At 54.1% G+C, this 18,210-nt stretch overlaps 1 protein-coding gene across 1 annotated transcript in view; it reads right to left on the bottom strand.

The window, feature by feature from the left end:
• The window catches only part of CDYL (chromodomain Y like), a 147,204-nt gene that overhangs the window by 5,817 nt on the left and 123,177 nt on the right, over window positions 1–18,210 (bottom strand). Inside the window, exons 3-4 of the mRNA XM_062184230.1 lie at window positions 12,446–12,702; window positions 11,140–11,312 (exon numbers count right to left, since the gene is read on the bottom strand). Coding sequence (XP_062040214.1) covers window positions 11,140–11,312; window positions 12,446–12,702 — 430 coding nt within the window. The remainder of the gene's footprint in view (window positions 1–11,139; window positions 11,313–12,445; window positions 12,703–18,210) is intronic.

The following is an 18,210-nucleotide window of genomic DNA, read 5'->3' as shown; positions in this document are numbered from 1 at the left end:
CAGCATATCTGAGCAGATGGAAAAAATCCATTTAAATCGTATATTATTACATATAATACATATTATCATAAGGTAACCTAGTATGAAAAAAATCCAGTGAGATGCAAGCTGCAGAAATTAGCCCTGGCATTTGTTTTGGGTCTCCTCTTGGACGCTGGGACCCCGGATTTATTCACTGTGCCCAAGGAGGGCTGGGGGACAGCCTGGAGGCCGCCTGCGGCAGCTTTTGCATTTACAGAGGCTCTGGGGCTGTTGGACCACCCATCTGGCTCCTCTGCCTTTCTCCCCTGGAAGGCAGGAGGAGCCTATGGACATCAGAGGCTTCACCAGACCCGGCAAGACACAGTCCCTGGGCATGCCTGGCCAGTGCAGCAAGACACAGTCCCTGGGCACGCCTGGCCAGTGCGCGCTGAGCCTGCCTGCAAGGGAGAAGAGCAGGAACCTGGGCGCCCGGGGCTGGGCCTGGGGCCGCGGGCCGCTCCCAGAATCTCTGCAATCCACAGGGCTTCCTGAGCCTGCGCTACACCAGACCGAGGGAGCTGGCGTCGACGAGATGCCTGTCAGTCACATATCCCTTTCCCAGGATGTATCTCCCTCACCTGGGGCCTGTGGGAGGTGCCACGTGACCACTGCCGAGGCTTCTAGGCTTAGCTCGAGACACAGGTGCACAAGCAAGCAGAGTGAGGCACACGCCTGTATGCCACCTGCGTCCTACCACGTGCAGCGGGAGCTCTGCCGGTGGAGAGCAAGGTCAGGCTGGGGCAGCCTTCCCGGAGCTGTGGTTTCTCTTATTAAACAGAGCCAATGCTGTTTCGGGATTTGTTTTAGGATCAGTGTGGAAAGGTAGGCTGGCTTTCAATTTAGGGTGGGCTGAGGTCCACACCATCCTGGGACTATGCACGTTCTTCCCCAAATGGGAGGTCTTTTATGCTCTGAGGTTGCTTCTTGTCAAACTGAATGCAGAGTCTAAAAGGATGAAGGGGGTGGGGGGTGGGGGGCACTGTGGCGTAGGGGGTAAAGCTGCCGCCTGCAGTGCCAGTATCCCATATGGGCACCAGTTCTAGTCCTGGCTGCTCCTCTTCCAACCCAGCTCTCTGCTTGGCCTGGGAAAACAGTGGAGGATGGCCCAAGTCCTTGGGCCCTGCACCCGTATGGGAGACCTGGAGGAAGCTCCTGGCTCCGATTGGCACAGCTCCGGCTGCTGAGGCCATCTGGGGAGTGAACCAGCGGATGGTTGACCTCTCTCTCTCGCTCTCTCTCTCTCTCTCTCTCTCTCTCTCTCGCTCTCTCGCTCTCGCTCTCTAACTCTGCCTTTCAAATAAATAAATAAATAAATGATAAAGAAAAGATGAACACCCACCAAAAAAACAAACAAACAAACAAACAAACAAAAAACCAGAAGACAAGCCCTGAGGCAGCCCGAGTTCCACATCCAAACTAAGGAGTAGAGCTTCTCACTTCCTCGACTTGCGATCCGACTCTACCTCGAGTACCAAGAATCACCAGCCAGATGCGCACCACCAGTCGGCAACGGCAAAGCCGGAGCACTGTGCCTGATCTCTGAGAGTCCCTCCCACCCCAGACACTGACAGGATGGGGCACAGAGTTTTTGGAAAAGGCAGGTTGGGGGAGGTGAGGAGGGTGCAGAGTGCCTGTGTGTAGACGGCGGGGGAGGGGGACAGAATCAAGCAGCCCTGGTGCAGACCTCAGCCCGCCCCACCCCCACAAGGCCTGCAGGATCCTTGCACTGAGCGCAGGGGCCGCCTCAGGCACTGTTACAGGATCACACTGGGGGTAACGAGCAGGCACAGCTGGCCTTTCAGACAGGATCTTCAAACAAGCTACGGGTAGTGCCTGAGGCTGCTTCCGTTGTGTGGCCTTTTGAGGATCTGGGGTCAAAGGCCAAGTTGGAGATAGGTTTCTTAGCCTCAGCTGATACCCCAGCCTGAAGCGTCCCCACAGTGGCCTCATACAAAGCATTTGGGGGGTGGGGCCCAGAGTAGCTCCATTTCCACCTGCCTCACAGGAAAGACACTGCCAGGGCAGCGCTGTGGTGTAGGGCTAAGCCTCCGTCTGCCATGCCGGCTCCCACATGGGCACCGGTTGGAGACCCGGCTGCTTGACTTCCCATCCAACTCCCTGCTAATGCACCTGGCAAAGCAGCAGAAGATGTGCCCATGGGAGACTCGATGGGAGACCTAGGAGAAGCTCCAGACTCCTGGCTTCGGCCTGGCCTGGCCCAGGCTGTTGCGGCCACTTAGGGAGCTCCCAGAGGATGGAAGATCTCTAACTCTGCATTTCACGTAAATAAAAATAATAAATCTAAAAAATTTTTTTGCATCATGGTGTTTCCCTTGTTCAGATCAGTGCGCGTGGTTTTTCATTTGCCATTGGAATCGGTTCTGTTACCACAGGGTGCAAGGTGGAACGCCCATCTCCAACACGGTGGAGGTGCCACATCCAGAGAAGGGAGAGGACTCCGCCTCCAATATGCAGCCCCAAGTGAAACATGTGGCTGCCAACATGGCGGCCCCCTGGGGCCATCGGCCCTCCCTGGAAGATGGGTAATAGACCTCCCCCAGCAGATCACCTGCCGCGTTCCTGGTCAGCAGTGCTTTTTTCCCACCAGCGTTATGCTGGTTTTTACCACTCAGGAATGCACTCCAGTTGTGGGGTTTTGATGCTTCCTGGGGATAAAGTTCCTTGGTGATGGTATAAAGGGGCTTTCAATATTTGGATGCCCAGATAGGCATCTCAGGTGCCAGTTACCTGCTTCCTGTGGGTCCCCAGGACCTCACTGATGGTGTGTCTCCTAAGGTCACAGCCTTAGGCATGGCAGAATGAACTCTGAGAACCTGCAGGTGCAAAGGCCCAGAGATGCACCTAGCACTCTGCTGGCTGCTTCCATGGTGCGGAGTCTGTCACCCGGGAACTTCCTGGCATGAGGTTATGCCTCCTAGATGTGTTCTAGTGATGGCGGCAGCAGCCTCTTACTTGGAGTTTTGTGGGAAATGTATCACACGGATTTGTCTCTGGGTACACCGCCCCTTCACGACTTAAGTCCCCTGGGGGCCGTTTTACCCCAGGCACGGTGAGTTCCTTATATCAGGGGCAATGGGTAACACCCCAGATTACTGTGGGAAGCCCTCTCACTGGGCTGGCTACATCCGGGAGCCCCACTCTGGATTGCAAGAAGAGATTCTGAGGCACCAAAGTAATCCGTAAGTCCATGCTTAAGCATACTTCGGCTTGAAGGAAGCCACGTCTGTTTTGTCTTCGCAGATCCTGTGAGGAGACTGTTGAGCTGCTCAGTTCTGCAGGCATTCCTAAGGACTCAGTTCCAAGAGTACAGCTTCAAAACCTGCAAGGGGCCCCAAACCCCCTGAGCCACGTGGTCAAGACAGCACTCAGGTGTTCAGTACTAGTGTAGACGGGGTGCTCGACAGAGGGAGCCGTCCACACAGCAGAGTAAGACGGCAGTTACGGCAGCAGCACTCGGCCTAGGAATCTGGCTGAGAGGCCCACAGGAGAGCGATTCAGGTGTGGGAAGCCAGGAGAGTCTCTCCATGAAGGACCTCTGTGGTCCATGCCCAATGCAAAGCAGCAGTCACTGGGGCCAGTGCTGTGGCGTAGTGGGTAAAGCTGCCACTTGCAGTGCTGGCAACCCATGTGGGTGCCGGTTCAAGTCCCAGCTGCTCCACTTCTGATCCTGCTCTCTGCTATGGCCCAGGAAAGTAGTAGAAGATGGCCCAAGTCCTTGGGCCCCTGTACCTGCATGGGAGACCCGGAAGAAGCTCCTGGCAGCTCTGACCGTGTCGGCCAGTTGGGGAGTGCCCTAGCGGATGGAAGACCTCTCTCTCTTTCTGCCTCTCCTTCTCTGACTTAAAAAAAAAAAAAAAAAAAAAAGAGCAGCCGTCATCAAGGAGGGGTGTCCCTTCTCTGAAGGGAGAAGAGAAATTCCACTTTGCTCAAGGCCCTAAGACTGATGGTGTTGGGGGACTTAGGAGGCTTCCACAGCCTAGGCGTCTCACGTCCAGGGCCTCAGGTGATCACAGAGTTCATACCAAACTGATAATTTGTTATATCAACAGGAGACACAGTGCACTAACTTCCCATGCAAGTCCTGTGTCCTCAAAGGGTTGTCGTGTTAGAGTAATGGTAAACCTTGCTCTCAAAGCTTTACTTTGCTTTAGTGTGTCAGAGAGAGGGTGTTCTTACCCCTCACTAGTTTTAGTTACGTCGGAACGTCCAACTCTTTGCCTGACAGAGATTTGCTGTCTTCCCTATTGCTTCCCTGAAGTTAATTTCTCCTAAGTCTGACTCACTCAATGTTAGCAAGTATTGAGGCAGACCCCAGGTAGGATGATCTTCCTACTGAAATAAAAGAGCACATCCTGGGGCCGGCGCCATGGCGCAGTAGGTTAATCCTTCACCTGCGTCACTGGCATCCCATATGGGCGCCGGTTCTAGTCCCGGCTGTTCCTCTTCCAGTCCAGCTCTCTGCTGTGGCCTGAGAAAACAGTGGAGGATGGCCCAAGTGCTTCAGCCCCTGCACCCGCTTGGGAGACCCAGAAGAAGCTCCTGGCATTTACTGCTGTTCTGGCCAACTGGGGAGTGAATCAGAGGATGGAAGGACTCTTTCTTTCTCTGCCTCTTCTCCTCTGTGTAACTCTTTCAAATAAATAAATAAATATTTAAATAAAGAAAAACAGGGGCCAGCGCTGTGGTATAGTGGGTAAAGCTGCCACCTGCAGTGCTGGCATCCCATGTGGGTGCCAGTTCGAGTCCTGGCTGCTCTACTTCCGATTCAGCTCTCTGCTATGGCCTGGGAAAGCAGTGGAAGATGGCCCAGGTCCTAGGCCCTGCACCCACGTGGGAGACCTGGGAGAAGCTCCTGGCTCGAGGCTTTGGATCGGCTCAATTCCGGCCGTTGTGGCCATTTGGGGGAGTGAACCAGCAAATAGAAGACCTTTCTCACTGTCTCTACTTCTCACTGTCTGTAACACTCTCTCTCAAGTAAATAAATAAAATCTTAAAAAAAAAAAAAAAAGCAGATCCTCACGTTTGCGATCAGGGAACACCCGGATTTGCTACACACACTCTGCCTGTCAGTTTTCTTAAAAGAGGACTGCACCTCCTCACCGGTGTTAGCGTCCCGTGTAACCGGGAACCAGACAGGGACTTCAACGATTGATTAGTAAGTTTTTCAAACGTGGACTCTTGGCTCCATGTCAGTCTTCTTGTAAAACTCCTATTCTGCCTGTTTTGGAAACCAGATGGGGAACACAGACTAGTTCAGGACCTCAGGGCTATTAAGGGGCAGTCGTTCCCGTTCACCCTGCTCTGCCAAGCCCTCCCCCAGAGGGTGCGCTCTCCTGCACGCCCTTAGACACAGGTCTGCGAGAACGGGGACCCAGAGCTCCTCCAACAAAGGCCCCGACTTCTACGCAAGAGGTGAACGACCCAGGATGTACGCTGACCCCAGGGAAGCACGCTCTTTCACTCGAGAGAAAGGAAGCTGTATTACGTACAGGACCACAGACGCAAACAAAACACGGCTGAGGACGTTCCTGGGAAGGGCAGCATCTTGTAGAATATGGATCCCGGGATCTGGACAGACAGCCAACCCTTATATAAGGCTCTCAAGTGTCCTGACCCAGACCCTCTTTACTGGACAGAGAGCCACAGGCTGCCTTCCGAAGGACCAGAGTGGCTACACGGCAGGCTCTAGAAATGGCTTTCATAGCTCAGCCTATAGAGATAACTAAACCTGTACTATATAGAGCCAGAGATGGCATGGCCCAGCCACAGTGAGGTCACAGTGAAGATGAGAGCGATGGTGGACTGTGGTCAGAGGTTACGCTTCCAACGGCCTCTCAGTGGACGAGCGTTAGGGAAATACGCGACTTCACCCATCTGGGAAGAGGAGCTCTAACACAAATAGTGTCTTGGGTATTTAAAGAAACAGGACTGCACGCTGTTGCTAGCAATTCAACAGGTCGCTACCGCTCTACAGATTTCTTATCTCCGTGCCTCCTGGAGACCTCAGTCACCAGGTAAAGTCGAAAAGGCTAATCACAGTCTTAAGAAAATTCTAGCTAAGGTTTGCCAAGAGGCCTCAAACACGGCGTGAACTACTGCCTGCTGCCCTCCTCAGCATGAGGACAGTGCCTACGGCTGCCCTACAGCTCAGTCCATTTGAGATGCTGCATGGGAGGCTTTTCCTCACCTCTGACATCCTCTTTGATTCAGACTCGAGATCAGATAAAGCACATTAGAATTCAGGCCAGGTTCCAAAGGTTCTGACGGAGTATGGCGATACAATTCTCCCAGTGCCAGATCCCTCTCACACCAACTGCAAGACCCTACCAGGTGCTGCCTGGATCTGTTCGTCAAGGACTCTGTCACCTCTGGAGTCTTTGCAGGTACACAGGAAAGAGAAGTCTGCCTTACTCTTGCGAACCAATCAAAGATCTTAAATAACTTTTAGAGGCAAAAAGGTTGTGAAGCTGTTGCTTTTCTCATCTCAAGGCTGTTGCTTCAACGCAGCCAGGTCTTACCCACCTCTCCTGATTCCCTCTGGAAGCTGCTATGGGCAGGAAAAGCTCCTTAGTGACTTTTTTTGATGTAATACTAGACCATCCTGCTATGCCATGTGAAGCCAGTTCTAGAATCCGTCTTTTGCTTTGGACCACACAGCCTGCACTCAGGCCAGCTTGGACAGCAAGTCTTCGACTCTGGCTACTCTAAGGCCGTCCCAGACGGCTGACAGGACTCTGCATAGACACACCGACAGAGCAGGGAGGGGCACGTGCAGTCACTAGCAGAGCCTGTTACCTCTGCTCTGACACAGGTGTGCTCACTGGAAAAGACATTAAAAAATCTTTATGGTTCTATGTAACCTGCACAGGGGCAGTCTGCTGGTACCCACTATTTAGGAAATAGTAAGATACGATGACCATTGGCTGAGGAAAATCCTCCAGCTCATAAGACAGAATCATTAGATGAGATGGGAAGAGATTTCCAAACCCAGGATGGCAAGGGCCATGGCCCCGGATCAGCAGGAAGCAGATGCAGAAGAAGATGATGGTCAGAAAGATTTCTGGTCAGATTTCTGAAGGTCACAAATCTGAGTGGGCAACGAGATGGGGCAAGGCAGGAAGCCAGACTGGGGCCGTGAGCTGGAAGCCACACCTGCCCTGCCCTGTGGAACCCTATTCGCTCATCAGTCATCCTTTCCCAGGATGCATCTCCCCTCGCCTGGGACCTGGGGCAGTAACCATGTAAGCACTCCCCTTCTAAGCGCATAAGCAGCCAGCAACTGGGAGGGGTTCTCTCTGCAGACCAGACAGGTGCTAAGGCACTGTACTTCTCTCTACCACGCTCTCCCTTCCTGGCCCACTCTATCCCTGACCAGTGTGTGCGTGTGTTTTCCTCACCTTGTAAATAGACTTTTTTCTTTTAAAGATTTACTTATTTATTTCAAAGCCAGAGAGAGAGAGAGAGAGAGAGAGAGAGAGAGAGAGAGAGAGATTGATTGAGATCTTCCATCTGCTGTGGTTCACTCTCCAAATGGCTCAGGCTGGGCCAGACCAAAGTCATGTGCCAGGAACTTCTTCAGGTTCTCCCTTGTGGGTGCAGGGGCCCAAGGACCTAGGCTGTCTTCTGTTGCTTTCCCAGGCCGTAGCAGGGAGCTGTACCGGAAGTGGAGCAGCCAGGACTTGAACTGGCACCCATATGGGATGCTAGCACTGCAGACTGCAGCCTAACCCGCTACACCACAGTGCCAGCCCTGTAAGTAGATTTTTATCATTTTGTGTCCTGTGTTTGTGCCTGTGCTTAGAATGCTTCTCTAGGTAAAAGGCAAGGACCTGGAATAGGAATTTGGACCCCACCTCGCCTACGACACAATGACTCCACAGGGAAACAGTAAAGGGAAGTGAGGACTTCGTGTGGCACTGCTGTCCCCATGGCAAAGTGCGGCTGTGATAAACAAAACTCGGCCTTGAAACAGATGGACTGACAGGCTGCAGACGTGTGTGGTTTTTTTGAGAATTACAGTTTTGTTTTTGCTTAGTGGGAACTTGGGAGCTTCACCTGGGACCAGGGGCTCCTTCTGGAAGTGGTATGAAGGACCCAAACCAGTGTTTGTGCTTGGAGGCCAGGAATGGCCACACTGGTGTGAGCTCTGAGATGCCCAGGGTAGACACTGTCCACACAAACTCAGCTCTGAGATGCCTGGGGTGGACACTGCCCACACTGGTGTGAGCTCTGAGATGCCCGGGGTGGACACTGCCCACACTGGTGTGAGCTCTGAGATGCCCGGGGTGGACACTGCCCACACTGGTGTGAGCTCTGAGATGCCTGGGGTGAACACTGCCCACACACAAACTCATTTTGTTAAAAATTCAGGACCATGCCAGCATCCCATGAGTACCAGCTCAAGTCCCAGCTACTCCACTTCTGATCCAGCTCCCTACTAATACACCTGGGAAGGCAGTGGAGGATGGTCCAAGTGCTTGGGCCCCTGCACCCACATGGGAGACCCAGAGGAAGCACCTGGCTCCTGGCTTTGGATTGGTCCAACTCCAGACACTGTGGCTATTTGGGAAGTGAACTAGCCAATGGAAGATCAATTTCTATTTCTCCCTCTCTGTAATTATGCCTTTCAAATAAATAAAATAAATCTTAAAAAAAAAAAAAAACCTTAAAATCGAAGCGCATGGCCACTTAAATGTACATGAGGCACGGGACTGGATCCACACTCATTTCCTCTGAATGATCCATGGACCGTTAAAGGCTGTGCTGGGTACGGCAGAGATGGGGCGGGCTTAGTCACAAAGCTAGTTCTGAAAGACAGCACTAAAATGCCCCCTGGGGAGCACATTTTCTCACTCACAGGTACCCAGCTGCTCAGCCAAGACAGCTGTCTAGGCAGGAACGGGCTGGGGTGGAGGCCCCGGGGTTTAAAGCCAGCTGGCATCTGTATCTGCTGGGCTCTCGCTTCCCTCGGTCCTCGGCCGTCTGCAGTAGGAAGCACTGGGCAGGGGAGAGGTCAAGGTCAGGGCAGTCCACTCACTGGCTGTTCCCCCCTCAGATCTGCCGCTCGCCCAAGGGCGCCCTGCAGGTTCCCACAGACTTCCAAGGCCTCATGCTGCTGGCTGCCTCCCGGGCGTCCTGGCTCCGTCACTGGTTGGGGACTGTTTCGTGGCGGTCACTCTGCACGGGGGTGTGGGCCAGCAGTTCAGGGCACAGAACTGGCCGCCAGACACCATCCTCCTCCTTTCCCTGTTCCTTTGGGAAATTCCCTACAGCCAAGTGCTTTGTCTCCAAGTTTTAAGGATTTTGAGAGGAGACACCGCAGAAACAAAAAACATACACAGAGCTTTTGCGCACTCAGCTGATCTCATCCGGATAAAATTAATTTATGTGCAAATGAGCAAGAGGAAAGGTTAAGGGATGCAGGGTAACTAATTATTTTTCAGATGCAGCCTGGGCTTTATTAAGAAAACTCCCATCTGCAAAAGCATGTTCCCTTAAACAAGAGGGGATTTCCCTGGAGCAGGGCTGGCTGGCTCCAAGAACAGCACCCTGCCTTCCGCGGAGGGGAGAGGGCAGCTGCCGCGAACAACCCACCTGACCGCAGGCTCAGCGCGCGCGGTCTACACCCAGCTCCACCTCGCCCCAACTTTCCCCCGGTTTTGTGAATCCCAGCTCCACAAACCCAGCACCGGTCAGAGGCAATCCCGTCACACGGGGGTGAGGCACCCACAAGATTTACAAGTGGGGCTCAGGAGCACGGAGCCAAGGCTCCAAGGGCTGGGCCAACACTTCCTACTTCCTTATTACAGCCGAGCCACCGCGATCAGAACGCTGTGTGCGAATTCAGCTGAACGCATGGAAGACGCGGCCACTCCACGAGGTGGCGGCGCAGCGGGTCGTGTACCCGCTGAGCGCTGATCAAGCAGTTTAACTTCAGGCTGGACAGCGAGGTGGCGCCAGCTCATTACCACAAGCTTGGAATTACTTGTGAGACCAGGGACCAGATTACAAAATTTCTATTTCCGAAAACACAAGTATCGCAGGACAGTCTAAGAAGTGGCAATGTTTACAAAGATTAAGGAATAGCTCATCTCATTTGATTTTGAAAGAGATCACATGTGGTCCTGAGGCTGGGCTCTGACTGACTGGGCTGATCAGCACAGCTCTGTGGTCCCCTGAGTGCCCGGGACACTGACTGCAGGGGTGGGCGTGGGACCTCTTTTCTGATCGGGTCGATCTGGACCAGGCCAGGGCATCTCTCAGGGACAGACCTCCCAGAGGTGCCCCAAACAGCCCACCAGAGGGGCCCTCGGCCCTGGCCCTACCCCTGGGGGAGAGGGACAGGCATTGCCAGATCACATGTGATAAAGGGAGATTCAAGAAATTAATGGATAATGTGCATGTCCTTAAACTCCATTTTCCAGGAACTTCTGAACTCCCTCCATACACACATTTCAGAACATCATGTTGCATCACATAAATATAAGCAATTGTTATTTGGCAATTAAAACATTTTAAAAATTAAAAACAAAATTTTTAAAAGACTGGAAAAATACAGCTGGGCACGCACACCTTCGGGGGAGATGGAGGAGAGGGGATGTCTTCGTTCCCACTCTGCAATATGCAGTTGTCTGTGTGACCGGAACTCGGGATGAGCTGAGGAGTGCGCCCTGCTTGTGCTAAAAAAACAAACTTCCCATGTGCGGTTATGGACCCAGCTTGCCTTACAAGCCAGGCCGTTTATTTCAGCGCCGAGCACGTGCTGAGTCATGTGGAAGAGAACGCGTCCTCACACTCCCAGCACCGACGCAGGGAACTCCGGCCGCACGCCGCCGTCCACGGCTCTGTCATCAGAACGCCCGCGCGCTGCTGGGCTAAGGCCGCCCTGAAGCCAGCCGTGTGCCCAAGGCCAGCGCAGAGTCCCGGCAGGCCCGCAGGAAGGGGGCGATGTAACCACTCCTGGCTAAAGCCTCTCGGGGAAGACGACGCACATCTTCTCCCAACACTGCCATCTAGACCAGGTCAACTGGGCATCGGCACACCAAACCAGCGCTCAAAACAACGAAACAAAGCCCGCCAGACAGCATTGCTGCGTACCTGATAGCTTCTGCCATTTTAGTGCTTTCTCTTTTCCTGTCGTCTGTCAGACGGCGTATAAAATAAATAAAGTCGAGACCACAACAGAAGACGCTGCCCACGGCGCTCAGCAGCACCAGCTTGCTGTCGTCGGCAGCGGCTGTGGTCAGGGCGCTCTGAACTTCCTTCATGACCTGCAAGGCAACCAGACGTTACAGTGGCAGAGCGTCTGCTGGGGACAGGATCCTGAAGACACCCTAGCACCAGGGGACCCCAGGGCAAGACACAGCGCGCCCCAGCTCCCAGCCTTTAAACAGGCCGCACATTTCCAATTTCCTGTAACCAGAGATAAGGAGGCGGGAGATGGAGTACAACTCCAACTACGTAACCCGTTATCGGTGAACTGAAACTAGAGTGGCGAGCAACTTACCTGTTCCACCCCTGGGCACTTCTACAGTTTGGACAGCAGGTGGCACATTTATCCAGTTCAAAGAAACGTCTTCTATTACTTTATTTTTTATTTATTTAGTTATTTTTTTAACCAGCCTACCACACTTGGGACGGAAACCTAAATGGTGTGGTATGTAAGTGTGTTAAGTAGAAGCACAAGCAGAAGCATGGGAAGTTAATTTTAGAAGGGCACGAAATCATTCAAGATGATCTCTATGAAGCACTTAAAAATAACCAATGAACAGACTCTGTAGTCTAAAACCGTACCAAGGACCAGCCCCAGCCTGGCCAGACACACGGACTTCGTGCAGTGGGGTCTTCCCGTCTGCAGAAAACCTTCCCCTAGCTGCACACAGGCAGAAAACCAGCAGGACTTCACGTGCAAGGTCGGATCCTCCCAGTGTGGATGCAGGCACGTGTCCGCCGGCCTCTGGAAGCCTAGGCAGCTACGGGCCCGTGGGGGGAGATCCTGGGGCCCAGGTTCTGCCACAATGCTGAAGAGGAACCAGACTGGGAACCAGGAGAAAATATTCTGGAGGCTGGGACCCAGGGGCCTTCTCTTGTTCGAGTAAAGACCCCGTGAACAGCCTGACGAAAGCTACAGCAAGGCCTGTGCACGAACACCCTTCCCCATGTGACCCGAGGGAGGCCCAGCTCCCAGCTCCCCGATCAGAGCTCCGGTTCCCAGCAGAAAGCACACGGACACCAGGAACACGCGGCTGTGGGCCCAGCTTTGCCAGCATGAAGAGGAGCCAGGCTGCCACACGTCCCCGCCACGTCCCGCCTGGGGCGGGCAGCTTGGGGTTCGGAAGGAGCACAAGGAAGAGCGCCAGTTCAGCCAAGCGGGGCACGGCCGGGCCCCGGAAGGGCATCTCACCTCTGGGTTGAGTGAGTTATTCTCGGATGATTTTGTGGACAGCAAGATGTGGGTGAAGCCATCCTGCTTCCTGACGACAATGTCTCTGTACCGGTAGGCACTTTCTGTTTGCCTCACACTGAAACGCAGCCGCTTGTCAAAAGGCTGCTCTCTCCTGTCGTCAAGAAACTTCCTTTTCCCGGCTGTCACTCCCGTAACAGACGTCTGGATGCTGGCCGTCCCATTGGCTGTTAACGCGTCCATGAACGGGGATGAACCTGCCGAGAGGTGGAAACCACAGTGTCTGTGCCGCCCTCCCGCCTCCTCCGTCAACAGCCGCACGACAACCCGGCCACCTCGCGTCCCAGGACAAGGCTGAGCAGGTCAGAACCCTGCAGGGTCTCCCTCTACAGGGACTGGCCCGCCTCCAGTCTGAGGGCGGCATCGGCCTCCTGCTTATCTTGCAGAAAAAAAAGTAAGGATGGAGAAAGGTGCCTGCCGCAGAGAAGCTACGCGGAACCCACGGCCTCCTGGACAGCAGCTACGGGAGGTTCGAGACGCGCAGAGGGAAAAGGGCACGGTGCAAGCCCACCTCTCATGACCGTGGCTGAGGCTGCCGGCGGCCACCAGCCGTGCAGGAGGGACCTGTGGAGGCCCCGGGAAGCAGCCATGCACCCCTGCTGGTGTACAGAGCCGAGTGGCAGCTGCCACCGCAGCCACGCTCCCCGGGGAACTCCCCAGGCCCTCGGTCCAGGAGCTTACACTGCCCTGGGAGGCAGCCACTCCCCTCGTCCAGGTCCCGCCACCTTCTCATAGCTGAGAGCGCTCTCCCCGGTGCCGCCTCACGACATGGGCCACCCGGCATTCCCACTCACACCACAGTCCCCTCCAGCACCACGGTGCCCGTTTTCCAATCAGCCTCGGGATGATGACGTCGAGGGGGTCATTCCACCCTGGCCCTGTTATCCGTGTGAAAGCCCTAAATCTCATCTGACACGGTGGTGGCGAGTCCACCCACAGTTTGGAGGTGGGGGAAAGAGGACGAAATGTTAGGAAGACTGGATCCGGCTCTGTCTGTGCGAGCAGCAATGGCGGAGGCTGAGAGGCAGGACACGAGAAATCTTGTGTTGGAAACATTTCCTCCAAAGTCAAAGAAAAGAACCTACAGCCATTAGGAGAGACTTGGCAAAAGGACGTTTTAGATGTCAGATGACGTCCTGGGCAAAGCCTAATGACCTTTGTTCGCCAAGTAGAAGCAATGCCATCCTGGTTTTCTCTGGAGGGTCCCCCAGTACCACCACCAAAGATTTATTTTATTTATTTGAAAGACAGAGTTATAAAGAGAGGTAGAGCCAGAGAGAGAGAGAGAGAGAGAAATAGATAGCGTGCGCGCCAGAGAGAGAGAGAGAGAGACAGGTCTTCTATCTGGTCCACCCCCCCAGATGACTGCAACAGTCAGAGCTGAGCTGAGCCAAAGCCAGGAGCCAGGAGCTTCCTCCAGGTCTCCCATGCGGGTGCATTGGGCCATCTTTTATTGCTATCCCAGGCCATTAGCAGAGAGCTGGATTGGAAGTGGAACAGCTGGGACTCAAACCGGCACCCAAATGGGATGCCGGTGCTTCAGGCCAGGGCTTTGCCACAGAACCGGCAGTCAGTCTTTCTTCCATCCTTCCTTCCTTAGTCTTCCTTCCTTTCTTTCTTCCCTCCTCCCTCCCTTCCCCCCTCCCCCCCCCTCCCTTCCTTCCTCCCTTCCAGATTCATATATGCACCTGAGTCCACTGGGCCACTCCCCAGACAGCTGCAACAGCTGGGGCTGGGCCAAGCCAGATTCAGGAGCTTCCTCTAGGATTCCCACATGAGGGGCCCAAGACCCTTTCACATCGCCCGGCTTCCTCTTCTCCCCAGGGTCCCTCACAACTATTTCTCTTTCAATTTTTTAAAAAAGCTACTTGAGACGCACACACACACACACACACGGGAGGGGGGTGGTGGTGAGAGCGCACACGAGAGCTCATATACTGGCTCATTTCCCCAGTGTCCACAGTGGATGGAGGGCTGGGCCAGAGCCAGGAGCTGGGCACTCCACCCAGGCCTCCCACGTGGGGGGCAGGAGCCCAGTCACTGGAGCCATCACCACTGCCTCCCAGTGTGCGGGGCAGGAAGCGGGAAGTGAGCCGGAGCCGGGACTGAACGCAGGCGCCCTGGAGTGGGAGGCAGACGCTGGTGCAGACCTCCAGCTCGCCCCAGATTCCGTCTCACTCTGCTCACAGCACTCAGTAAACATTTACTGCATGAGTGAGTGGAAGGGAACTTGCAGTCCCTCCTGTCCAGGTCTCAGGATGGAGGGACAGGAAGAGACCTGTCGCACACACACTGCACACGAATTACCCCAAGTCAACCCCGGGACAGCAACCTCTTCGCTCTAGAGCAGAGCCAACTACTAACGACTAAAACAAAAGGTAGACGCTGAGGTTCAGAGAACACTGAAAACGCAGCGTGGCCTACAGGAGCAACAGGAGCCGCCCAAGGGTCTGAAGTCAGGGACAACCCAGGCTATCCCGGGACTCATTCGCATCACATTGGACCAGGAAAATAACCAGTTCTAGTGTCTCTTCTAATAACTGGTTTTCTTTCCATATGTTCAACAGCAATAAACTCCCTGAGACATGTATGGTTCATGTGAGGTCTCTCTCAGACCAACTGGTGGTGTCTGCCTCCAGCCCTCAGAGCACTGCTGCCTGGACCCTCCCCTGCTGACCACCAGGAAGCGGAGCAGACCCCGCACAGGCCGTGTCCTCAGAGCGAGGACGGGAGCCCCAGGAGCCCCCGTCTTTCTGCCTGGAGGCAATTTCCACACTCCCGGTGCAGGGAGGGGAACCCACACACAGCCTGGCTGTGTCAGAACACAAACAATGTGTGTGGGGGGGACAGGTGAGGAAGGCGCTGTGTAGAGCGAGTTCCAGAACTGCCTAGGGGCTCCTGTGCTGCAGCCCAATCTGAGCAGGTGCAGCAGGACATCCCCCGAGGCTGAGCAGAGCCTGCAAACTGAGTGATCCGCGGTTACAGGCTGGGGCGCTCTCACCGGCCGGCCGAGCCACTTCATACACACACGGGGCACTCGGTAGTGAGCCCAGGGCAGGCACACAGTAGCCGTGGAGCTAACCTAGCTTTCGAATAGAAGATATTTAGGACTGCAGCAACAGAGCGTACAGGCAAGCTCTGAGGGGTGAGTGGCTGAGTGGTCAGGAGGCCCTGGGGACACCCGTGTCCCACACTGCAGTGCCTTGGTCCCTGGCTCTGCTCTCGATTCCAGCTTCTGGAAGACACACCGTGGACGCTGGCAGGTGATGGCTCAAGTACCTGGGTTCCTGCCACCGCCATGAGAGAGCAGAGTTCTTGGCTCCTGGCACTGGCCTGGCTGTTGCAGGCATTCGGGGGGAGTGAACCAGTGGCTGGGAGCCCTCTCTCTGACTCCCTGCCTTTCATATGAAAAGCCCTGGAGTGATCAAATAGGCAATTAACAATTACCAAAACAAACCCAACACTTAAAAGAAATTATTTTTAAAAAGATTTATTCATGGGACCGGTGCTGTGGCGCAGCGGCTTAATGCCCTGGCCTGAAGCGCTGGCATCCCATATGGGCACGGGTTCTAGTCCCAGCTTCTCTTCTTCTGATCCAGCTCTCTGCTATGGCCTGGGATAGCAGCAGAAGATGGCCCAAGTCCTTGGGCCGCTACACCCACGTGAGAGACCCGGAAGAAGCTCCTGGCTTTGGATCGGCGCAGCTCCAGCCATTGCGGCCATCTGGGGAGTGAACCAGCAGATGGAAGACCGACCTCTCTGTCTCTACCTCTCTCTGTAACTCTTTCAAATAAATAAAATTAATCTTAAAAAAATTTATTCATTTTAAAATCAGAGTTACACGGAGAGAGAAATCTTCCATCTACTGGTTCACTCTGAGATGGCAGCAACAGCCCAGGGTTGGCCCAGGCTGAAGCCCGGAGCTTCTTCCAGGTCTCCCACATGGGTGCAGGGGTTCAAGTATTTGGGTCACCTTCCACTGCTTTCCCAGGCCATTAGCAGGGAGATGGATCAGAAGTAAAGGAGCTGGGATTCAGACAGACACCCACATGGCATGCCGGTGTCACAGGTGGCAGCATTGCCTGTAACGCCACAACACTGGCCCCAACACTTTTTGGTTTTTTAATAAAATGAACAAAATCCAGCATTCAGCAACCAACAAAAACTACTAGACAAGCAAATGAGAAAGAAAATCAGACTGGCAGCCAACATTAAATCGGTTACTAGAAAGAGCTAAAAACGAGGGATGATGGAATTAGCAGAAAAGATAACTTCCAAAGCTCTTACAAATAACCTCAATGTGACTGATCTCTAAATGACAACATGAATGGAATACGGGAATGGGGCACTAGAAATAAGAACCTCACTGAGTATGTGCGACGGATGAGACTGGCAAAGAGGGCACTTGGCTCAGTCGTTAAGACGACCGCACCACGTCGCGGAGTGACGGCATTCAAGTCCCGGTTCCAAACTCCAGCTTCCCGCTGGTGCAGCCCTGGGAGGCAGCTGGGGATGGCCCAGTGATTGGGTCCCTGACAGCAACGTGGATCCTGGCCTCGGCCCCAGTGGGAACAGTTGTGGGCACTGGGAAGTAAATAACAGTCTTTTTCTTTCTTTCTTTCTTTTTTTTTGACAGGCAGAGTGGACAGTGAGAGAGAGAGACAGAGAGAAAGGTCTTCCTTTGCCGTTGGTTCACCCTCCAATGGCAGCTGTGGCCGGCGCACCGCGCTGATCCGAAGCCAGGAGCCAGGTGCTTCTCCTGGTCTCCCATGGGGTGCAGGGCCCAAGCACTTGGGCCATCCTCCACTGCACTCCCTGGCCACAGCAGAGAGCTGGCCTGGAAGAGGGGCAACCGGGACAGGACCGGTGCCCCGACCGGGACTAGAACCCGGTGTGCCGGCGCCGCAGGCAGAGGATTAGCCTATTGAATCGCGGCGCTGGCCATAAATAATAGTCTTAAAAATGAGAATGTCAAGTTTACAGATCAACAAATAGCAGTTTAGAGGAAGGAAGGAAGGAAGGGGGGGGAGGAAAGGAGGGAGGGAGGGAAGGAGGGACTGAGGGAGGGAGGGAGGGAGGATCAAACATGAAGACACAGCAGTAAGTCTATTCCAGAATGCAGTGTGGTGTGAGAAGAGGCAGGAAACCCGAGTAGAGCCTGGGGGGCCTGTAGGGTAACACCAAGTTCGAGTCCTGTGTGTGTGTGTGTGTGTGTGTGTAAAATGCTTGCAGAAATAGCAGCTGAAGGTTTTCCATATTACATGAAAGCCAGAAGCTTGTAGTTCCAAGAACCTTAACAAACCAGGAGAAACACACAAGAACACCAAACTAGGGGCTGGCGTTGTGGCGCAGTGGGTAGAGCCACCGCCGGCGATGCTGGCACCTGATATGGGCGCCAGTTCACGCCCTGGCTATTCCATTCGAGATCCAGCTTCCTGCTGACGACGTGGGAAAAGCAGTGGGTGATGGCCCAAGTGCGTGGGCCCCTGCGCCCGCGGGGGAGACCTGGATGAGAAGCTGCTGGCTCTCGGTTTCGGCCTGGCCCAGAACTGGCCACTGTGGCCAGCTGGGGACTTAAACATTGCATGGAAGAGTCTCTTTCAAATAAAGAAGCAAATTTTAAAAAACAAAAACACCAAACTAAGCCAAATCATAATCTGAAAAGTAGGGGCAGACCGCCAAGACAGCAGAAGGAAGGACGGGAA

The sequence above is a fragment of the Lepus europaeus genome, chromosome 3 (assembly GCF_033115175.1).
Source record: "Lepus europaeus isolate LE1 chromosome 3, mLepTim1.pri, whole genome shotgun sequence".
Lineage (NCBI taxonomy): Eukaryota > Metazoa > Chordata > Mammalia > Lagomorpha > Leporidae > Lepus > Lepus europaeus.
The sequence above is the reverse complement of the archived record's forward strand: the minus strand, read 5'-3'. Positions and strand labels throughout refer to the sequence as shown.